The following is a 25000-nucleotide window of genomic DNA, read 5'->3' as shown; positions in this document are numbered from 1 at the left end:
GAGAATGTGCTATTGTGTACATAATACAGTTAAGGGTTATTTTCATGTTATATTATAGAAAAATTAAAGAGTATTTAACTAAACCGAATTTTATAAACATCCTTCAACATGTGGAATATAGTGAAAGCAAAATAATTAAAAACCTTTAGCTTCGGAACCCCTCTCTCGGAACCCTTATTTTCACCGAGAGTAATAATAGCCATAAAACATAACTTTGGGACAAATCCACACACCAAGTCCCACACTAATACACCTTATCAAACTCAACAAACATCAATTCACCCCCTAAATATCAGCAAAGGGCCTATCTCACATCAAAATAACAGTAAAACGTGATGAAATAAATCTTCCTTTATTTTCACCGCGAATGGTCCCTGTCTCCCGTCAACAAGGGACGAAAACACGCAGACATGAGTGTTTACACATTTTTAGAAATAGATGTCAATGCACAGGTAAGACGAAGGAATTGAGGCCGTAGATAGGAAGATAAAGTAGTAGAGCATGTGAGAATTTATGGGAGAGGCGAGAAATAAGGGGTTTTAAGGGTTTATTTGTCAATTTATGGGGTATTTGGTTTTCTCCCGAGTCAAAAAATGCCGGGGTGTTGGTGAGGTTTTGGAGAATTAATTGGTGTTTTGTGGTGATTTTGTTCGTTTATTGGTGGTTTTATTCTTGGTTTTCTTGCTAGGATTATTGTTAGTGTGTAAAATTAAGAGGAAAATGGTTATTTATGTGATTGCAGAAAGGAGGGTTGGAAGGCGGGTTTGGAACAGCATGTTATCGTATGTTATTCAAATATTATGGTTTATTACTCAAATATAGGGTAATTTTTTCAGTTTTCACGCACCACTCAGACCTTGTTAATAGTGTTCCTTGTTTCAGTTAATTGTGCTGTACTATTTGTGAATCTCTTGTACTTTTTCTTGGGAAATTATGCTTTAAAATTATTTGGACAAATGCACAAATGTAGTTCTCTGGTAACTTTCTGCGCATACTTTGTTCTTTTTTAAATCATCCTCTGGCATAAAATTCTTTTGACCTTTCCACACACTTGTTTCACCATCCGTCTGTAGATCTGTTTGAGCAAATGTGGACAAAATTATGTTTTCCACTCGTTAAAAAATGTAATATTCCCCGCGCAAGTAAAATACTGTACAGTCTGGTATGAAAGTATTGGTAATTGTTCGTGAAGTGAGCACACCTCTCGCTTTTCTTTTACTAAGTCGAAGAAAGTCCCCAGCTCCATGTCACAAAAATTTTCTAACAGTTCAAGTTGTTACGACTGGGAGTGCCCTTCGGAGACACTAGGGAAAGGTTGACAGGGGGTTGTATTCCTCAAGGGGTGGGGATCTGTCCCTGGGTCCCTGGACATACTCTTCACACGACATTGTATGTGATCTGTTTTTAACATTCTTGTATTTACTCTTGGCTAGCACAGATTATTTCATATGTGAGTGAATGCCATTTTGGCCTTTCTCACTAATATCCTTAGCTTTCCCTATAAACGTATGCCAGAGTATTAAGTGTTGCACAGTGGTTTTTTTTTTTTTTTTTTTTTTGGTGGAGGAGATACCATAGATAAAGAGTGTCTCATTATCAGATGTTTTATCCATTACAGGCAAGATTTACCTTGTACCATATGGCTGTATGAAGCAGAAACTATACCGAAAATGATTGTAATCAGAGAAGTCATCCGTGAAAATTTGTGAATTCTGCGCTCTTTTCTCCCTCTTTCTCTTTCTCTTTCTCTTTCTTTAGGCAGTCAAATTTTTGTTTTAGTTTCAAACAGCCATATGGTACAAGGTAGACTTTGCAAGTAGTGGATACCCATTTCATCTATGGTTGTGCAACACACAAAGAAAGGGAAAAACGAGGCTCACTGATATATGAAATAATCTGTGAAGGCAAAAAATATGAGAAATTAAGAAAATGGGTTGCGGCAATTGAGTCCAAGGTGATAGGGTGGAGGTCTGGGAGCAGAGTACTCGATAGGGAAATATGGTGATCGAATCAGGGTCTGAGGGTGAAGTCTCTAGGTGAGGAAGGTTTATGGTTCATACGGCAATATTTATGGATCACCAAGAGAGGCTGGACTAATAGGGAATTAGTCAGATGAGTGCAATCACTTCATATACAGTTACTAATATTTTCACGTGTGTCTTTTGCAATGGAAAAAAACAAGAGATTCTTTCATGTTACACTGCGAGTGAATGATTACCACTTTTTTCTTTCTTTCTTTTTCTTTCTTTCTCCTATTATTATATTTGGGTAATGTATGAAATAGCCTGCAATGTTTCCACATCAGCAATATGGCCATTTCATTGTACTGACTCATGAATATCTGGCCTGCATACTAAGTTGAAATGTGGCCCCCTGGTGTAAATGAGTTTCACGTCCCTGATGTAAACTGTAAGTGTTGATTTGTTCTTCATGTAAGAGATAAAAGTGAAAGTAAAACCTAGACTCAAATCACCTGTATACCATATGTACCAGAAGCACCAGTGATTGTGACTGCCTGTGCACCAGATAGTGTAAAAGCAAAAAGGTTAGTAAACTTCCTGTGGCAGGATATAACTTAGGCTGGTTCCGAAATGGATGATAAACAGCCTAGTTCAATCATCAGCCTGTGCATATGCTGTATTGCAACCAATATATGCAGCAACTCTTTATGCATACTACATACCATATCTTTACAATATGACAGCTAAGTTCACAATGCCTTAAACCTTGCCAAGTCCCAAGCATTAGGGATCATGAAGCTATCCAAAAGTATTGGCCTGTTGATTTCAATAGCTCTCGCCAGGAATTGTTTTATCTGACGGAGGGATCTTTTCCAAACCACCACGTCAGCTAAAACTGAATTAATCTATTATTTGTCTGTGAAAGAAGAATCTAGAAGCTCCTTTGAGTTTTATATTCCTGTAATGATAATTTTGTTGTTTGGAGCCTGCATTGAAAATGTCATAGATTGAAAAAGTATCACAGATTTTATTAATCTATCAGTTATATATTTTCATATATGAACAGAATACCATATATTCATCACAAAATTCATATTAAAGGTACAGTTCTAGAAAAAAGTACAGTAAATGTTTATAAACCCTCAAGCGACTATCAGGAATGTCTAGCAGTCTAAAATCTTTTGATATTTCTCTTTATGACCATTACACTAGTGTTTCTCATTGTGGGTAGTTCTTTTCTGTATTAACTATTTACTTGTTAAGAGAGGAGTTACTGTATATGGGTGAAATGTGCGTGGAACCTAAAGGCCGGAATCATACATGATATGGAAGGAATTCTTTATGAATTTTTGTTTTAGTAATAGTGCTAGAGTACTGAGTATTTTAGTGCACCCTGGAATACTGAGAAAGAGGTGAAGATGAAGCAGTGCACGGTCACAAAGCCCCTAATCAATTTTTTAGCGAGTCTTGCACAGGCACTGGCAGAAACTTACAAGGAAGTACTTTATCAAATTGTATTGATTTACTCCCTAATCACTTACCTTTACTCTCTCCAATCACTTATTCCCTCCATCTAATCTGTTTTTTCCCTTATTCCCAACAGGTGGAGGAGCTCCGCGCCTACCTCAAGGAGGTGGGTGCCGAGATCTCCGTGGAGCGTTCCCCCAAGGGTCTAGAGGATGACCTCCACAAGATCATTGGGGTGTGCGACACTTGCTTCTCTTCCGAGGCCACAGAGGTCGAGGTGGAGGCACTTCTCAACTCCATAGTGTCTGTGCTTATTGTGGTGAGTGGAAGTTCTTTGGTCCAGTTATTCTCATTACTTATTTGCTTTTGATTAATTATTTCATTCGTTTATTGTCAATTCAGCATGAGACTTTGTGGAAAGAGCAGAAAATTAGATCCTGATTGCTCGAAAATATTTGCAAGAGTCAGAGATTGGATTGAGCAGTTGATTGTTCTTATTGACTTTTTCCTCTTGTAAAATTTTGTAAGACTTGTTCATACCATGTAAATATGATCCAGTTACAACCAACCAGGAGTTACTAAGTGTTGGTACATATGAGGTAATGGAATGCTGACTGGTTGATTTCAGGTGCCAGTTGGAGAGAAGACAGAAAGCCTCATCCTTGCTTTCTGCGAGAAGTTGGCCAAAGCTCCCTCCAACAGATTAGGCAGCGTCTGTCTCCGTGTGTAAGTCACACATATTTTACTTTTGTGCTCTTAGTATTTATGTGGATTGAGAACAGATACTATTTGTGTTCTTTATCTAAAGTGTCTTGTAAAATTTGTAATGGTTATCCTTCAGATGAGAGGTTTTAGATAGTTATATTTTTGTACAGATTAAATCTCCTGTTCCACGCCCTCCCTGAGAACCTTGGCGTTCGGTACCATGTCTACTACACAATGGTGCAAGTCTCGGGCCAGATTGGGCAGATCACAGCCGTATTCCAGTCTTGTGAGAAGATGCGCACCACATTGAACACTGCTCAGCCCCCGCCCTCTACTGAACAGATGCAACAGCTTCTTCGCTTGCTGCATCAGACACTTATTGCAAACAAGCACAGGTAAGCAAAGACTTTTTCGTTTTCTTTCTTTCTTCATTTTGCTATTTCTATGATTCTCTCATTTTTTATGTTAAGCAGCAGCTTAATGCCATGTAATGTTTGTTCATTTCTTGTTTCAATACTTTTTTTAATACTTTGACCCCAATTAAAGTTTGTTTTACAATATACTTGTACAATTCAGTGAAGAAGCCAGCAAAGTGATGATTGAGCTACTGGGAACCTACACAACTGAGAATGCCTCACAGGCTCGTGAAGACGCCCACCGCTGTATCATTGCCTCCTTGGCTGACCCAACCACATACATCATGGACCATCTCCTCACTCTCAAGGTAGGTTCCCAGTTCGTTTAAAGTTAAGAGTTGTGGCGATCGCATAGCTGGTTTAGCTTTCTTCTTCGTCTTTCTTGATTAGTTTATGATATGGATAATGTGATCTTTTGCCTAGAATATGTGTATAGGCCTGTGTTTGTTTTCTAAAATTTTCGTTTTCTAAAACCAGTTGAATTGGTTTTACCATAAATGAATGTTGAAGAAATCCATGCAATATTTTCCTTTGATATCATTATTTTGAAATAGATTTATAGATTGCATCCTTCCTAAGCACCATTATTTTCATTCCTCAGCCTGTAAAATTCTTGGAAGGAGAACTTATCCATGACCTTTTGACGATCTTTGTGTCGGAGAAGCTGCCCGGCTACATTCACTTCTACAATAATCACAAGGAGTTCATCTCCTCCATTGGTATGTATTGGAGTGGCCATTGATCCAAATTCATTGAGGGATTGTTCTGTAGTCTGATCTAATGATTATTTATTTATTGTTGGGAGGTTGCTACTGTCTTGCGCTATACATTTTTAGTAATTTTTACAAGTACTTTCTTTCTTTCTTTCTTTCTTTCTTTCTTTCTTTCTTTCTTTCTTTCTTTCTTTCTTTCTTTCTTTCTTTCTTTCTTTCTTTCTTTCTTTCTTTCTTTCTTATTCTTTTTTTGTGATATTTTTAAAGTTTTATGCCTCTAAGAATCTTTAAAAAATAATAATTTTTCAATACAATGTCCATGTATTTTTGTCAAGAAGTTAAAAGATTGCAAGATTATCTCAGAAAGAATTACCTTCGTAAACATTTATAGCAGCACAGATTCTTAGTAAATGTCAGATTATATATTTTAAAAAAGCAAAAAAAAAGCATAAGAACATATTGATTCTTTACTTTTTATCATTTCCATTGTCTATATATCTGATGGTAGACATGCAGCGACCCAAAGGACATGCATGGGTTAGATCGAGTTGGCTAGGTTGGGTGAGAATAGGATAAAACTGCTTACATGAAAATGCGTTCCTAATGGTATTTGCTATTCCATTGGACTTGATAGTTGAAAAATAAAAATCTGATGTGAACCTTCCTTGGGGGTCATGCCTTGGAAATGGCACAAAAGACTGTCATATTTGTAGAAATCACCTCAGAAGCCATCAGAAAAATATTGCACCACTTCCAAAGTACTATTGGGATAACTTGTAAAAAATTACGAAAGGGCTCTTAAACAAATTGAAAACTTGAATTGTATCATCTGTAGTTTCAAACCTTGGAATAGTATTGATCTACTTCAGTGACACTACTGATATAAGTTATGACATGGAAAAAAAACATTATATATACTTTACTAGCTTTCAGTTCATAGAGGCATTGGGTGAAGGTGTCAGTACAATTAGTCAAAACAGCCACTGGCAATATGACTGGTCTGACTTTAATGCATTGTCAGGATTAAGATTGGTTATCTGACAAGAAAAGTACTGTAATATCCTTAAATACATTGTACAGACATCAAACTAACAAATGTGAATTAACGCAAATTTACAACAATCTTCAGGCCTGGACCACGATGCCAATGTCCGCAAAATGAGGCTGTTGACCTTCATCCAGATGGCAGAAAACCAGACGGAAATGACCTTCGACACCCTCATGCAAGAACTCCAGCTTAATGTCAATGACGTTGAAGGATTCATCATCGAAGGTAAGCACGATTCTCGCATTTTTTCTAATACCTTCAGAAAAACATTGCACTTCTAAAGACTATTAGGATACCTTGTAAAAAATTTAGCAGAGGGTTCTTAAACAAAATGAAAACTTTAACACTATCACTGCAGAATGATAGTTTTAGCTTGATTTCTTAAGGATTAAGTTAAATTCCCTTCATTATTGTAAACAATGGATTTTGCTTAGGCATTGACTCTTCACTCTCTCTCTCCTCTCTCATTCCATTCAGAATGTTATTTCTTTGCCTTCAACCATACCAGTTGCCATATAGGGGTTAGTAATATGGTATATAAATAGATAAAATGTGAAAGTTTTAAAGAAATGAAGTCTATTAGTCTTTATCTTTATTAGTCAAAGTTCAGGGACATACTGTAATGTGAAGATTGTTCCACCACCAATGGCTGGAGAAATCCATTTATAAATATAAACACATTTTACATCACTTAAGTATCAAATAACTAAGAAACTGAGTCCTGACTAACCCTTGCTTATTATATCTATGATATGCATGTGTGACCTGGTGTGCCTGTCAAGCTATGGCATGTAGTAGTCACAAAATACACATCCAATATTCAAATAGCCTTGATTTTTATTTCAATGGGAATTTTATTGTTTTACTTATTTTTATTTATTTTGTCATTATTATTTTATGAGAAGGTTAATGGTATTATGTAGGGTTATATAAATGCATTCTAATATGAAAAATAATATATGAATGCACTATTTCCACACAGCTTTGAAGACCAAGCTCGTGAGTGCCCGCATGGATCAGAATCAGCGCAAGGTCTTCGTAACCTCAAGGGTCCACCGCACCTTCGGTAGGAACCAGTGGCAGGCACTGCATGACACACTCACTGGCTGGAAGTTGCAGCTCGGCATGGTCAAGGAATCTATGCAGGCTATTGTCTCGGCGCCGATTGTTCCTGCCAAGTAATGCCGCAACTGATGTCGACTCGGAAGTTTTTTTTTATTATTTCATTATCAATGGCCACCAATCAATAAAGAAAACAACTTTTGGTATTACAGGTGTTTAATATTGAAAACCCTAAGTGAACATTTCAATCTTTTCTGGAAAATATGTGAACACTCATGTTTTCATTGACAACTATAAATTATAACAACTGTAGTGTGATTACATATTAAATAAGAGATTTTACAAATTGAATAAAAGCATTATTACTTTCCTTCATTTACTGAAAAATTTTGTTTGGATGAATAAGTTTATTGTGAATACATTTTTGCAAGCAGTATCTGGTGTATTCAATTGACTTGCGGATGCAGGCTGTGCAGTTAAGACACTAATTGACCTTTGTTTCTGATAATTGCTTTGACCTATATGCCCCTCCAATCCCTTGCCCGTTGTTGTCGTGGGGGGGCTTAGGAGACAGAGACTGGGACCTAATGTGGGAGATCTCCCCTGCCTTGGATCTCAGCCCTTGCCTCAACAAATTTTGCATGGTCTTTTCTCCTTCTTTCTTATCTTCCTCAACCCTTCCCCTATCTAACTCCTAAGATGTAAGACCCGTGTTGAAAGGATGAAAGGCTGACCTCATCCCATCATGAACGGCCTCAGGGAGCCATGGGCAAGGTATTCCTTGGTAAATTCTTTAGCCCTTACCCCTTACAGGGACCCTGAGGGGTGGACCTTTTTTTACCTTCCCCACATAAAGCCAGGCTTACCATGGCCAGTAATGAAGATTTTGTACCCTTATTAGGGGTATTGAGGCTTGCCCCTTTATCAAATAGCCTCAATCTAAATCCTCTAGTTTGCTGACTCCCCATTGACCACGGCTCAGAACACTACTAATACACCTCCCTCTACGCATACTACCAACCTAACCCATCCTGATTCATCTACCCAGATACCAACTCAACCCTTAGAAGATATCCCATCCTCACTCCCAACATCATCCAGCCCACTTCGTGAACAATCTTCACATTATACCCAAACCTCCCTTATTACAACTCTTCAACCTTATTGTCCAGACCTCCATAATAAAACTTCACCTCACACCGCTCCCTCTTCCTCCCGCCCTCGTCCCTCTACAATTCCACTTCCTCAAGCTTTTTGAATAATCCGTTTCAACCAGCCAAATGGGACCGATACTTTATAGTCCCCCCAACAGCCCCTCACTCAGATAACACCCTACTCTCAACAATGCCTCCAAAAACAAGTTAGCAATGTTTTCTTCCGTAGTCGTCGTGATCGCTCACTCTTAATCAGTTACATCTGAGACTCAAGCCAAAGCATTATCTACCCTGGCAAACCTATACCTGTTCTACCTCACCTCTCCCTTATACATGTACTGGAACTGTTTCCCTCTTCTCAGTTGGTTGCCCTGTCTACGGAAAGGACTGGACAGACTGTGAAAAATGACATGCACGATTGCCTCACTGAATATGCTGCTGAATCAGAACAATGCTACTATATTCCCCCCAGAAGCAGTCATAAGTCCAGAATCAATATTGCCAAGATTACCTTTCGTTTACACGTCCTTCCCCATAAGGTCTATATAGGAGGGGTTTCTTGCCATGTAAGACCATATCAACCCCCACCCTGCCAATGCCAGAAATGCTGGCGTTCCCGGCCCCCCACTCCCCTTATTTAGAGGGTACATATGCTTGTTCCCAACTTTTGAAATCACCCCCTAATGGAAGGAAATGGCCATTTTTTTACCCCCTATTCGCGGGCTTTTCTGAGGAAATTGACCCCCTATTTGAAGGAAGAATTGGATCCTTACCCCCTAATTGAAGGGAGTCTTGGATGCTTACCCCTAAAGGAAGGGTTAGTTGATACATGCCACCAGGCCAATTCATTGGGTATGGGGACTGCTAGCAGGGCTGGGTATCCTGTTGGGCTTTGTGAGTACAAATTTTCAAACTATTGGCGGTTAAAATCTGCCATTTGTAAAATGGTTAAATTTGTTCTTGCAAATCTTACAAGTACCCAGCCTTGTGCTAGTCACAATGACTGAAATGGGAAGATGCTGGAACACTGTTGTCCTCAGACCATGATAGAGCCTGTGGACGGGTTGAGTACCTTGAGTGAGTTGCTCGACTACATGGTGCACGATGGAGAGGGAAATTACCAACATCCTGACGGACCCCATTATCTTTTCCGCTTCAGAATGATCCACAATGGCTCTGCTGCAGTGGAACATTAGAGGCTTTCGCTCACACAGACCTGACCTCCGCCATCTCTCCTCTTACAATCCATCTATCCTCACACATCCTCCAGTACCAATTCCCAACTACCGTTTTGTGTCACTCCCTCATTCTATATTTGCTTCTTCCATACTTGTTCATCATAAAACACCATACAGCATACCTCTTTTACAAACCACTATACCTTGCACAGTTATCCGGATTTTCCTCCGCCGCTGGATCACAATCATTTCAGTCTACTTCTCTCCTTCCCTCCCTATTGACTTCTTAGAATTTGAGACCTAACTTTCCCAACTCTACCCACTTTTCTTCATAGTTGGAGACTTTAACTGTCGCCATACTCTCTGGGGTGACTATATTATCAATACCAGGGGTCGCTCCTTGGAACAATTTCTAGCTAAAACTGACCTTATCCTTCTAAATTCCAACAGTCCCACTCACTTCGACCTATGCACTCAATCCTTTTCATGCCTATATCTCTCTCTTTGCTCTCCTATCCTTCATATAGACTTCCACTGGTCTATCCTAAACAATTTTCACTCTAGTGATCACTTCCCAATTCTTCTTTCTTCAACATCCTATATCCCGCTCCCAAACCCCCGTCACTGGTGCTTTGACAGAGCAGACTGGAATACCCTTACCTCTCTCTCTACTCTTGAACTTCCTCCATCATCCTTCTTACCACCTCAGAAATGTTCCAATAATCCACAACTAACGTTCTAAATACAGCCTATATAACCATCCCTCGAACATCCCGACCTTACACCTCAAAATGTGTTCCATGGTGGAATCCTGAATGTACGAAAGCACTTCGTCTGAAGCGCGCACCTTGGAATAGCTACCGACACAAGAAAGGCACCCCCAGTCAACTAACAGCCTTCATATCCTTTAAAAAAGCATCAGCCCACCATCGCCGTACAATCCGTAACTCCATGACAAACAGCTGGCAAAACAATGTATCCTCCATAACATCCTCCAAACCAATCTCTGCAGTCTGGCGGCGGATCCATAAGTTATCCCGAAAACATCCTCCTCATCCTGCCCCAGTCCTCCATATTCATAATAACCTCATCTCTGACCCTCTTCAAGTAGCTACTGAACTTGGTGCCTTTTTTAGCCAAGTCAGTAGTGGCTCTCATCTTTCTCCTCATTTCTCTTCCTTAAAGTCAGACAAAGAGCGCTCTCCTATCTCCTTCTCCCTATCATCTACAGAATATTATAATGAATGCACTTCAGTCATGACGCTGTGGCGGACGCCACAATCACCTCCGCGCCGGCGCTGTCTCGCTCTGCTTGATTGCCTCACTCAGCACCGGCGCTCCTCGCTCAGCATAATTGCCCCAACGCCGAGTCAGCCGGCAGGCAAGCGTGGCGAGGTCCGCAGCGCTGATTCGCCGCGACGCGGAAGATAAGGATGCAGCCGTCGGCCAATCAGCACACTCAGCCACAAACGGCACAGCAGTGTTACTTTGTCCCTTTTGTATTTATACTGCATTTCTCGCCAAAAATACACACTCTTCATCGTCTTCTCAGCAACGAGTTTAATTCTCCTGTCTGCTCAGGGCCTAGGGCTCTCTCAATTACCTCGCCCTAGGCCTCTCCACAACGCAACACCCATGAAGGCCCACATGGTATACATTACCATATGCTACGACACCTTTCTCCTACTTCCGTATCCTTCCCTCTTTCAATATTCAATAATATGTGGATGACTGGAAACTTTCTTCCCCACTGGAGAGAAGCCATAGTATTACCTTTCCTGAAGCCTAACAAAACAGGTACTCTTCCCCAAAACTAGCGCCCCATAGCCCTTACAAGCTGCCTATGAACATTAATGGAAAGGATGATAAACTAATGTGGTACCTAAAATACCACAAAAACAGGTACTCTTCCCCAAAACTAGCGCCCCATAGCCCTTACAAGCTGCCTATGAACATTAATGGAAAGGATGATAAACTAATGTGGTACCTAAAATACCACAAAATAATTTCACCAAATCAATTCGGATTTCGTCAGAGCAAAAGCACAGCTGACACACTAGTCTATTTAGAAACATTAATCACTTCAGCATTTGCACGCCACGAGTCAGTATTAGCTGTAATTTTCAATCTCAAAAAAGCATATGATATTACTTGGCGGCACTATATACAACAGCAGCTTTAACTCCACGGAATACCTGGAAACATGGGTGTTTTTTATAAAATCCTTCCTCTCTGACCATACCTTCCGTGTCAGATTTTCCTCTTCCATTTCCCCCTCTTTTCCTCAATATGAAGGTGTCCCACAAGGCAGTGTACTGAGAACCACACTGTTCCTCATAGCTGTAAACGGATTAGTTTCCGCTTTACCACCAAAAGTCCGTTCATCACTGTATGTAGATGATCTAGCCATCTTCGCCTCCGACCGTTCCATAAAAGTTCTCCATCAATAACATCAATCTCTTCCTGGGCTACCAACCATGGCTTTCATTTCTCTACCTGTAAAACCTTCTCCATCCTTTTCTCTCGTTCACATATAGGCTCCCAACCTTCACTCCTCCTTTATAATAACCCAATACAATCCCGCAAGTTTCTTAGAGTTATTTTTTACTTGAAGTTATCTTGGCGGGATCATATCCTTTCTATTAAAGAAAAAGCCCGCCATCGCCTCCGACTATTATAAACCCTCTCCCACCTATCCTGGGGATCAGACCGCAAAACACTCCTTCATCTCCATATTACCCTAATCCTCTCCACCCTTGACTATAGTTGCCACATATATTCTTCTGCCTCTGCCTCTCTTCTCTCTCTCCTTGATCCCATCCACCGTTGCGGTCTCCGCCTAGGCCTTGGAGCTTTCCGATCCTCTCCAGTTGAGAGCCTATACATTGAATATGGACTACCATCCCTCTCTAGACGCCACGCTCTTCTGTTCCTAAGAAGTAATGCTCACTTTCACCAATTTTCTCTCTCCAAACTAACTGTCCCTCAACCACTTCTTCGTATCTTCTCTTCCTCTCCATGTTTACATGTCCCTTTCCCTGTTTGTATGGATGCTCTTCTTTCCTGTTCATCCTTTCCTCATCTCTGAACTCTTCCTCTTTCTACCCAAACTTTCCCTCTCTGGCTAGTACCTGTCTCTTATAAGTGCTCCTCTATTTTCTCTGATCTACCAAAGTCAAACATTCCACCTTCTATCCTTCTCACACAGTTCCTTGCTCATATCTCTAGTCACTCCTCTAGCACTCATATCTATACTGATGGGTCTAAATCCAGCTGAGGTGCTGGTTTTGCCGTAGTCTTTCCCTCTCAGACACACAGCTTTTCTCTTCCACCTGAAACAAGTGTCCTTACAACAGAACTATATGCTATCCTCTTTGCTCTTCAATGCATATCTTCCATCTCTTCTTCATCCTTCACCATCTTCACTGACTTACGTAACTCAATATCACTCATACAATCCATACACCCTACACGACAGAAAGCAGTGACTTTTTGCTGGATACCCAGACATGTTGGGATTCCCGGCAATGAAAAAGCAGATAACTTGGCACGATCTGCTGCCCTGCCCTTAAGTCACCAACCCTGCTTTTCACACATCCCAGCCACTGACTACTACCCCCACTTCAAAACTTTCCAATCTTTTTGGTCAGGTCTGTACACCAACAAACTCCAAACCATAAAACCCTCTATCTCCCCTTGGTCAGCTCCATACCATCAAAACAGACGTTGGGAAACTGCCCTTGCCCACTTACGAATAGGCCACACCAGAATCACTCACTCACACCTCATGTCACATTCCTCTAACCTACCTTTATGCCCTACATGCAATGTCCTTATCTCTGTCCCACATATCCTAATATCCTGCCCTTGTTTTGCCAAAGCCCGTACCCTTACTTTCCCTCACATATCCCTTCTTCCCCGACCCCCCAACCTGTCAGACATCCTTACAGAATCCCCCACCTTTTCTGTGGATAATTTATTCTCCTTCCTCAGACGAATAAATATCCTTCATTTGATCTAACCATCCATTGTCCTTGACCTTCTTTACACCAATACCTATCTTACCCAATCTACCCTCTCCTTCTACTCCTTTAAATGCTATACTATCATACAATAAATGACCGTCAAAACGAGACATTTTAACTCTAATAGAGAACTTTAAAAACCCTCCCAATACAATACAAAACCATGGTGCTATATGAATTTTGATGTCATTATTACTTACTTACTTTGACCTATATAGATGACGGTTCTCCCCAGTACATATTTAACTTTTTAAGAATGCTTTACTTTGTTGTGTATCAATGTTTTTATACGGGTAAGAATTTACACATTACAATAATTATCCTTGCCTTTTAGCACACAGTTCATTATTTTTGTAGTCTTTCTCCTTACTGAATTATTTCCTCGTAGGTAGTTTATGTTTCCGTACAGCTACTCTTCCCTTCATCATTACTATCATATGTAATTTTTACTTTCCTGGGTAAACTCGTATTATAAACGGCTACAGCAAAATAGTGAATCTAGTTTAGAAATACATCAGGATAATTTTTCTTGTTTTGCGAATCCTCCATCCATCTAGAACAGGTGAACCAGTAACAGGATTAACTAAATGCTCATGATATATTAGTGCATTAAATTATTGATTACACCAAATATTAGTAATTAACCAAGTGTTCATTATATCTTTAAACTATTAATTACATAATAGATGTAAATAGGAGAGAAACTAAAAGGAATAAACAATCCACATTTTTATTAAATATACAAACAATTTACTCTGTTTCAACATATTTAATATCAAATAAGGCACAAGCTAAATACAGTCATACAGGAAGCACCAAAGATTCATAATACAGATAGTATAACATCTGATATTATAAAATCAAACAATCAAATATCCTCTTACACTACACTTGATATAAATAGGTATGAAAATGCCAGATTTAAAAGCCTACACTCAACACGACTTACATATTTTCTATCATTCACTTCTACAGCAACAGCTTCAGAAATCTACATTATGGCAGAACCTCGCATATTCTCAACCCTTTGATAACCAAAATACCATTATTAGATAAAAGGAAAAACCTATCTATCAACGGCAAACTTTTAAAGCTCTTTTGGGAAAACCAGAATACAAATATATATATATACAATTGCCTACGCAAATGAGACATCAGGTATGCAGTTAAGACAGATCACCTATAACTATTTGGTAATGCGAAAACCAAAGTGACAAAAATGCTAAACTACTATTGTCTGTAAGTAGAAATAATATAACTAATAACTACTGCAAAGTATAAAAACAGCTAGTAAATGACCTAGTATTTTTCAATGATCTCTTGCAAAAACCCTTGCAGTCCATACAATGACAAATATTGTAAAATTTCAGGTAGTCAAACAATAATGACTGTCAAAAGGGGTTTTTGGTCCCCAGGTTATTGTATACAGAGGTTCTACAATGCATTCGTTCAACATACATAAAAAGCTATATACATTTTTTTTTGGCGGAGGGAAGGAAAAAATAATAAAAAATTGTAAAAGAATGGTTAAGTACAATTGCTTGTTAACTCTAAATGGGAGATCACAATAATATAAAAAAATCAATGCACTTTCTCCCTCCTGTAAATCTATAATTGTATAAAAGTATAAGAATGCAGAAAGATGTAAATAATCAACTTTCAACAAAGTTTTCTTTCATGAATGTCTCTTAACCCTTATATAACAATCGTCTTAGTCTTCAGGTGCTAAAGGATCCTTAATTAATTTCCACTCGTGAGAACACATCTTTAGCGAGTCGATGGCGTATTCTCTCGCCTTGGGGAGGACGAATTCCGGGTTATCGATCTTGGCAATGGCCTCTAACGCAGTCTGTTGAGTGAGAAGAAAAATACATCATTACAGAATTTTTTAGTGACAAGAAAACTTTAAAATTCTTAAAATTAGATAATGCAGGAGAGAGGAGAGAAGGGAGTGACTCATTATTCAATCAATAACAGTAAAAGATAGTATATTCAGTTCAAAAGAATAAACAAAAATAAAAACGCATGTGTCACATTACTACCAGGATCTCGAACAGCAGCGGCTTCTACCAAATTGTAGAAGCGTTTCCCACCCCAATAACGCATTACCTACCTTACAGTGAGTATCGATGATTTTCTCTGCAATGTACTTGTCATAGGATATCAGGAGGTTGACTATGATGGTGCCGCGATACTGGATTTCTGGGTCTTTGTGCGAAAGGAGGAATTCCAGAATCTCTTCCCAATCTTTGGCCTTTTTTGATGAGAGACGGGGAAAAAAAAAGTCCAAATATTAGAGTAAGGTGAAGCTAAAAGAAAAACTAAATGGGATAAAAACAGCAATGAAAATTATTTAAACAATTTTCAACTGAGAAGGCCCCACACCATATGAATAATATCTAAATTTCTCACAGGGCCTAAAAGTAAAAAGGACACCATCAAGACAAAAAATATGAAGAAAGAAAGGCAAGGCTAAGACAGATCCGCTACTCACATCAAACACCTTCTTCAAGCAGATTGGAGACACCGACATGACCATGCAAAGAGCTCCACTGGCAGCCTTGATGATCTCCACATCTTCATCCGAGGTGCAGAGGAACAGGTACTTAAATTTGTCGTTTTTGCCTTCCAGAATCTTGACTACGTCCGGCGATGCGCAGAGATTTGTCATGCACTGGAAGAATGAATTATGAGGGTTAATTATCATCAAGACAATAATGCAAGTGTCCTTTCAGTTAATTAACTCCTAAACAGCTAATTAGCCTTAGTTCTGACTTGGCACTGCACATTAGCAATATTCTCAAACCTGAAACTTATTGCATTCGCATACTTATAACTACAAAGAAGAAAAGTTTCTACCAGATGTTTAATATACACTTTATGAAATAAACAAATACTTTTAATGGATATTCACAATCACTATTTTCCAGAATAATTCTTGTGCACATTTACACTAAAAGAAGAGGAAAAATACCTGAACAGCTGCTCTGCGAATCATTTCATGGAACTCAAACATATAATGCTCAATAAGCGGCAATCCCTTCTCTTTGATGATTCGCTTTCTGGCCGACTCGGACATACCAGCGATGTTTGTGAGTCCCATAAGAGCCTCGAAATTTTCCAGACCAGAGCATTCAATGTCAAGCAGTTTCAGCAAGGGGCGAACCACTTCATATGCCTGGAAAATTATGATAACTTAAGTAAGCTGTCTGAATTTGAATATATCTTTTTTTTTATTATTCACTGATTAGCTGATTTTAGCAAAGAATTTATTCTAGCACCATTAACATTAAAATCTATAATTTTGGGGGCTTTGAAGCACTGTATGTGAGAGAAATAAAACTAGCACTATTTTATATGCAGCAATCTACAATCTAATACTTACTCTCTGGCCAGGGAAGGCTACTTCAGGGTTGATTGAAATGGCAATTCGGCTGAGTGCTTGAGCAGCGCAAGTTTTGCCCTTCTTTGTACCGCTGGCAGCCAGATCCAGCAAGGCCTTCGTACCTCCCTGCTGTACTACCAAGCCACGATTTTCCTGATCCTTACAGAACGCATTGAACAATCTGTAATGCAAGAGACAAAGGAAAGTAAATTTTAAAATTCTACCCATTCAGTCTCCATTCACTTGGACAATCAGGGAAATTACAAGTCTAATGGTATCACCTAATAATACTAAACGATGGCCGTTCTTAAAATCAGAAGTTTTGAAACACTGTACCTAGAGATCAGTTCCCTGGAATTCTCACTGTCAGTCTTGCTCAGCGCAACAAGAGCAGATGCAGCTCCCTCCTCGACCAGAATCCTCACACGCTTGTCAATAAAATCTTCGTCATCAAGGTCATGTTTCTCAGGAATGTGATGCTTGGCAAACTTGGCAAGCTCAACCATCTCAGGAATCACTTCCTGTTCATCATAGGCATTGCAGAGATTCACAAATGTTGCTACGACACCATACAAGCAATTTAGGTCTCCAGTCTGGAAAAGGTGAAAGACAAGTATTTATTATGTAGTCCTTTTTTTAAGCAAAAGGAATGATAATAAAAATAATTATAAAAACAGCAGAACTCTCTTCCTTTTCATTTCTCTAGATCTGGAGCACACATACCTTGGCCAATTCAATCATGGATCGAATGGCATTGGTATCAGTGATAAATTTCTCCTTAACATCAGCATCTAGCGTCAGGTAAGAAAGACCTTCACAAGCCCAACGGCGCATGTCCTTGTCTCTTGAAGGGTTGACAAGAAATCTGAAAAGAGAAGAAAAAATAAGATTGAACAGAAAAAATATATATACTGTAACAAATATTCAAAAATATATTAGCTAAAAGTATTTAGCTTTTTATAAAACACATTAAAGCAACAGAAAATTAAGTTCACCAAGCTGGCCTTTTTCACAAAACACATACCTTCTGCAAGCTTCTGCAAGCTTCAAGGAAGCGCCCTCAGCAAATGGTTTCATAGAGGCATCCGTACCTCCCATGGAGCCAAGCTTACACAGACCGACCAAAGCACGAACTCGGATGGAGTCGTTCTTGCTGTTGTAAAGCTTCTTCAGGATATCTGTGCCCTGGGAGATGATGGTCCTGCACTTGTCCTTCTTGGAGGCGGCAGCAATCAGGGCCTCACAAGCAACCTGTTGGTATACGAAAAGTTATATTGGAAATTCTCAAAAAGTGTATTACTATCCTCTATCAGACAAAAAAAAAAAAAAAGAGTAAATTTCCCTCTCTCAACTTTCTTCTTACCTTCTGTTGCATGACTTCTTCAGTGTTGGCCATGACAAGCAGCATTTCCAAAATTCCCTCACGTGCAATGAACCTGTTGCCAACATCCAGGGGGCCCAGGAGCAGTGTTGTAAGAATGACAGCAATGCGTACTTTCGACTCTACATCAGGAGTCAGAAGGCGCAGTCTGGAAGAGTTACATTTCATGAATGCTTAGGCCGTTTCCTCAAAGAATGTGGAAAGAAAGGAAAAAAAAAAACACAATGTTCATATGGGACTATATGCCCCCTACTTGAAATGTTCAAACTAAAGTAAAAGACTAAATTGACTTTATCATGGGTAAACTTGAAAGATGCCTTACCTGATGTACTCATCAACAATGTCAATGAAGTTTTGCCGATCCTTGTCGCAGTACTGTGTATCATAAACCTTTGACAGACAGATGGCTGTGGTCATCTGTGTGTTTTCAGTGATCTCAATACTACTTTCATAGTTGAATTCCTTCAGCTCAGATGCTACATCCAACAGCTTCTCAACGCCTGAAAAAAGGAAAATTACTTTGCAGTACAACAACACATAAAAAAGAAAAGAAAAGAAAAGAACAGAAAAACTCAAACCACTTGAAAATATCTAATACTTACTCCATCCACCACATTCTTAACATGACTCATAAACCCTAAAAGCCATAAACCTATCCCCCACAAAACTAAGTTCATATTTCAGTGAACCACACACACATTAGCATCACTACATACCTCCCATCCTTATCAGCTTGTCGCCCCAGTTAAGGCGGTCATATTCAACGTTCTTCAGCACAAGCTCAATGATGGCATCTCGACAACGGCCGGTTATTGTACTCTTGGTGATAGTTGTCATCATTACCACCATCAAGCTGTCAATCTCCTTCTTGTTTTCTGAAAGCAACAAGAATAATTATTTTCAAATAAATCAAATATTTAATCATTCAGTTCAACCATCAAAACCATACCAAAATATAATACACACACACCAATGGCACCAAACAAAAACAAAATTCAGACACACATCATACGTCCATAAACATCCACATTAAAGAGACAATCAACAGAACCCCATACCTCCAAGCAGAGCATTATCGGCTTTCTTTCCCTTCTTGATGTTCATGCCAGCAAGGGTGTTCAGTAACGTCTGGAACACGTACTGTGTGGCGTTCACCTGTTCCTCATCCTTGCTGTTCATGAGGTCTAAAAACCATGGGATGCCTACCTCCGTCAGTATCATCTTAGCCTGCGGAAAGACAAGTTGTTTTTGACAATGAACAGTAACTGCTGGTTATTCAGTTGGGTTCATCTTTATCAATTAATCTTTCTCAGCTAACTTCTAATATTACAACAACTATAAGGATTGGGCTGTAGCATCCATCTTTATTTGTAGCTGTTTAATATAAACAGAAAAAGGGGGAAAAAATTTGAACACATAAAAAAAGAATATGATGTTATGAAAGTAAATCAGAAAAACTGGGGGGGGGAGAATGAACTAAAAAAAAAAAAAGGAAAAAGAAAAAAATCAACTACATAAGAAAGCAAAAAGAAAGAAAAGAAAAGAAAAGAAAAGAAAAGAAAAGAAAAAAAAAACAGTAGTTACCCTATCAAGATCTTTGCAGAATTCCGAAAAAGCTCGAGTACAAGCCAGCTTAATTTCTGCATTCTTTTCCGACTTCAACATCTGCACCACACGGGCCAAAATGCCTTGCTTTATCAACAAGTCACAACCTAAAACAGAAAAACAAAAAAAATCACACACACACACACACAAAAAAAAAAATGATGCTATTACTAAATTTATTAACAATGAAGAGAAAGAAGGAATGGAAGAGAGAAAGAAAAAGAAAAAAAGAAAAAATCTATTAACCTACAAAAACTTTACATATTGAACTGCTCTTAATATGAGGTAATTCAAGTCACATACACAAACATATGGATGCCAATTAATTTACACAATGAAAACAAAGTAAATATACAAATTACAAACAATAATTTCACAGGGAAGGACGTGTACCGCTCTTTACACTTAGGTGCTCTCGAATCCATCAAAATTATCTTCTACTAATCACATTACCAAAACAATAATTCCTACTCTTTATGGAAAATTATCATTTCATTTTTTTTTTTTTTTTTCTAATCATTATGCACTCTCATTAACACCTCCTTCAACACCCATTATAAACAAGTCTTTATATGAGAGTGGACTTTTTTCAACCAAAGGCTATACACTGAATCGCATTACCTGCTCTCTCTCTCGCCAAAGCCACGAGGTTATTTGCGCTGGTCACCCTCTTCTCTGTTTCTTGTGACGGGTCAAAAAGAATTTCAAAGAGCTGGTTCACCTTGCCCGTTGTCTTTGTGGTTTCTTCAATCTGCAAGAGTAGAAACGCATTCAGTTTTGTTCAAAAGTTCGCCCACTTTCAGTTAGAAACAAGATGAATGGCTTTTGTCAACTAAAAATAAAATAAATGATACCAATACTATATAATATTCAAAAAGACCAAAAAAAATAAATAAAATAAAACTGATAACAATACCAATAATGATGATTACAATACCAAAAAATCATAATCATAATAAAAAAAAATAATAATAATGATAACAATAAAAAGTACTACTACCAATATACTACTAATAACAATCATAATCATAATAAATAATCATTAGCATCATCATCACTAATAACAATCACTATCATTACAACTCATCATCATCACCATTCTTTTTCTTTTACCAATCATTATTCTTATCCCCATCATCATCATGATCATCCCATTCCACTCACTTTGTCTTGGATAATCTTGTGCAACCTCTCGAGCATCGTCTGGACTTCTTTGTTCTTGGGGTCAACAACTTGGAGTGCTCTGGCGTCCGCATAAGCCTTCTCGTACAATTCTTCTGCTTCGTAGGCCTGTGCTCGGCGGAACAAGGCCTTGGGGTCTTTGGGGGATAATTCCAGGCCTGAAGGTCATGAAAGATAAGATGCGTTAATCATGAGAAGTGGAAACTGGTTTTATGAGAAGTCGTTTATGGGAATTTGTCATGAGAAATTTATGGAATGTAGAAATGTTCACAAACTTCTTTTTTTTTTTTTTAGTTTATAAAATCAAGAAAAAATAAACAAAAAACAGTCTTTATCCTAATAAAATAATCAATGCAATTCTCAATATTTTTTTTTTTACTTACATTTTGTGCAGTCTTTAATGACATTTTCAAAGTCATCAATCTTCAAGTATACTGCTGCTCTGTTTTTGTAAAATACAGGTTGGTCCTTTGAGTCACTGAGGGACAAAGCCTGAAAAAATTGCAATATGTAAGAATAAGATGATTCTGAGAATATATAATGTACAATATCCAACAACATAATATACTAGTAATAATCACAAAAATAGTTTACATATAATCATCTTTCAGCTACAAAAGAGCAATTTTCAGAAAACCATTCAAAGACTACATAATTTACCTCTGTGTATTTCGCGATTGCCTTGTCGTAATCTCCATCTCTGTAGGCTTGGTTACCTTGCTCCTTCAGTTCTAAAGGATTTGGCTTGTCTCCTTCTGGCATCTGTTGAGAAAGTTTTAATGAGAATATATTAATTGAGAGAATGTCAGAGCATTACGAATGGTATTGTAGGTACATGCACAAGATGATGTAAATACTATATATGTAATGGTACCAGGTATCTATCACTCTGTAAACCTATCTATTTATTTATATTATATACATTACACAAGAACCCAAATAACAAACAGAAAGTCAGCATTAACTACCAAAAACAAATATGCTGCTCTCAATATTTTATACACCATTCCTATCAATCCATATAATACTTTGTTGAGTACTATGAGAATAAAGTTTCATGGTAAATCTTTACAGTACGAACACATCAAGTCCCCAAGTCCACATCACGAAATTTATTTGTCAATCTAAGTTGCCATGACTGGGCGTACCCTTCAGGCACTGCCTATAGGGAATGTTGATGGGGGATTCTATCCCTAAACACTTCCTGGGAAACATTGTCTTCACCTCAGTATGCACAACGAGATTAAGCTGAAACTCGGGAGCACTGAGTGGACTTAGGCTGAGAGTGGTGCCATCCACAATACTTTACTTTATTTTGTGACATTACCGTTCATGTCTGCAGATTATTTCTTGTACCAACAACTGCAACTTTTTGTCTTCTATAAGAATATCATATTCACTTTGTCTTAACTAAGTGTGTCCACACCATAAAGATTAATTATATTAATACTGTTCTTTTTTCAATGCATTCTCTATATTTGGGATATTTATCATCCGTAACTGTTTACAAAGTGACCACACACCTATGGGATTAAGTCCCTATTACTCCAGCGAACAAAATCAAAGGTAGTCATAGGAATACTCAAACATCACCATATGAACTTTTTTAAACATATCCCTAACTTATCCCTGTAGCCTATTTCCTTAACTGAGGCTGGAATTCCAACCAGTCACCTTGGTCTCCGCAAGAGCATTTTTAACATTTTATTTTCCTTCATTATTCTTTGCCTATGTAGATTATTTCAAATAGTAGTGAGTATGGCTGTAACTCTCTATCTGACGATGTCTTTAGATTTTTCCTAAGTGCGATCATTAAATAAAAATATACAGTATCATTATTTACAATAATCATAACCAAGATCAGTTACTACACCTATTTCTTTAAAATATCCAGAATAGGACCATACAAAGTGAAAGAAGTATAAATCAAATGGTAACGGAGAATACAAAATACAAAACTGATATGTATGAAAATACAATCTGTGCCGACTGAAGTTTAGCCTATGAATCTACTTCTCAAGAGAAATGTAACTGCTACCAAGAGTGATGCACCCTTCAGAGACTAAGTCCCAAAACCAGGGTATCATGCGAACCGAAAAACCCAACCCAACCCAACCTTTCCTTCCTTATATTCATTCCCTAGACAGGGGGGTGAGCCACCCTGTACCTCCCACTCTTTATTAGCACTTCATGCCAACTTATTGAAAACAGTCATTAAGAACTCTGGCGGTGTGTGGATGTTGTGGACTTTGTCTCTGAGCAGTGATATGCAGCGAATATTTTCAGCATTTCGCAGTAGATGTGAGGCTGCTGCAGCTATTCCTTTGTTGTTTACGAATATATATTCTTTACACTCAATAAGATGGTTGTGTCCATCTCTCTCTATCTGTGTGTCACTCTCAGTAATTTGTATGCAAAAGAAGTCGTGGCCTCCACACATACTAGCAAAGGTCAATAATCCTCAATTAAATTTATCTATGGCAAGGTCAAATTTACAGACCTGCCTGGCAATTTCTCACTTAACGTGAAACCAATCCAATCTCCAACACCAAAATATAATACATGGTAAAGATCTATTGGTCTTTGCCATAGTGCCGAAGAGCATGGAACCTATAGCATCACAACAGACCTCCGGATAATCACCCTCTTTCTTTAACAATATACACTCACTCTTTTAACCAATTTCCAAATTGTGTCTTTAGGGTCAATAAAAGTCTGCTCAAATACTTCACAATTCTCCAAAATGCAAAACCTGAACAGGGTATAAGATTTCAACAAGGTATATGCCCAATGTAGGTCATTGACCAACTGCTCTTCATTGAACCCCATATAACACCCGAATTCATATACAATTATCTTTATTCAACAGATATAATCAATAAAATACTTAAATACACAAAAAGAATGATAAAACATCACAAATAATTACACTAAACTACAATAAAAAAGATATGAACACCTTTTCAACCTCGACTAAATTATCACACAAAACACGTCAAATACAACACAAAAATGCCCCTCACCTTTGCAAAATTATTCTCCAAAGCTCAAGACTTCAGAAGACAGCAAAAACCTCAAATCAAAAGCCGTCAAAATCGGAAAAAACCGAAGCAATTTCCTCTCCAAGAGTCTCTTCTCACGTCCTCTTCTTCTTCCACACTAAAACTCCTTTCTAACTACTCAACGTACTCCTCCACAAGGTCTCCTCTTCCCCTTCTCGAACTGTATAAATAACCCCCCCACATGGAAGGTCCCAGAACGTTCTTCCGGTGTAAAAGGAAACTTTCAGAAGGGGTTATTTTTAAACATGAGAGGCGGCCACACGTTGTCTCTCTCGCTGCTTCGACGATCTCCTGACGGAACACCTCGGGAACAGCTGATCGGTGGCGCTCGATACCCCCTTTATAGTGTACTTGTATGGGGTTATGCGATGGTATTCTGTAATATAATAATCATAATAACAATAATGATAATCATACCTTTATTGTTGTTGTTGTTGTAGTCTATTCTTGTTGCTTTTTAATATTTTTTGGGGGGAGGTAGGTGGGGTACCGTGCTCGATACCCCCTTTATAATACACTTGTATGGGATTATGCGATGGTATTTTATAAAATGATAATGGCAATAATAGCAATAATGATACTAACGCCTGTATTGTTGTTGTTGTACTCTATTCTTGTTGCTTTCTATTTTGGGGGTGGGTGGGTGGGTATGTTAA

At 38.4% G+C, this 25000-nt stretch overlaps 2 protein-coding genes across 2 annotated transcripts; one reads left to right on the top strand and one right to left on the bottom strand.

Annotated features, from left to right (window-relative positions):
* Window positions 1–328: 328 nt before the first annotated feature.
* Window positions 329–7728, top strand: eIF3m (eukaryotic translation initiation factor 3 subunit m). Its single transcript, XM_027369607.2, has 8 exons — window positions 329–452; window positions 3565–3747; window positions 4057–4154; window positions 4304–4528; window positions 4710–4857; window positions 5151–5268; window positions 6392–6535; window positions 7293–7728. Exons 1-8 carry the CDS (start codon window positions 411–413, stop codon window positions 7490–7492), a joined length of 1158 nt encoding a protein of 385 aa, XP_027225408.2. The 5' UTR covers window positions 329–410; the 3' UTR covers window positions 7493–7728.
* A 6717-nt stretch (window positions 7729–14445) lies between these two features.
* Window positions 14446–24660, bottom strand: unc-45 (unc-45 myosin chaperone). The gene is made up of 18 exons (XM_027369605.2): window positions 24306–24660; window positions 21943–22044; window positions 21666–21774; window positions 21265–21440; window positions 20722–20851; window positions 20080–20207; window positions 19554–19722; window positions 19212–19370; window positions 18818–18995; window positions 18478–18643; window positions 18139–18365; window positions 17838–17979; window positions 17451–17707; window positions 17115–17295; window positions 16704–16907; window positions 16224–16403; window positions 15843–15983; window positions 14446–15578 (listed from the first exon to the last, which is right to left on the bottom strand). The coding sequence occupies exons 2-18, from the start codon at window positions 22042–22044 to the stop codon at window positions 15441–15443; spliced, it is 2787 nt and encodes a 928-aa protein (XP_027225406.1). The 5' UTR covers window positions 24306–24660; the 3' UTR covers window positions 14446–15440.
* Window positions 24661–25000: the final 340 nt, after the last annotated feature.

Source organism: Penaeus vannamei, chromosome 4 (genome assembly GCF_042767895.1).
Source record: "Penaeus vannamei isolate JL-2024 chromosome 4, ASM4276789v1, whole genome shotgun sequence".
In the NCBI taxonomy this organism is placed as follows: Eukaryota; Metazoa; Arthropoda; class Malacostraca; order Decapoda; family Penaeidae; genus Penaeus; species Penaeus vannamei.
Note: the sequence above shows the minus strand (reverse complement) of the source record. Positions and strands in the feature narration are given on the sequence as shown.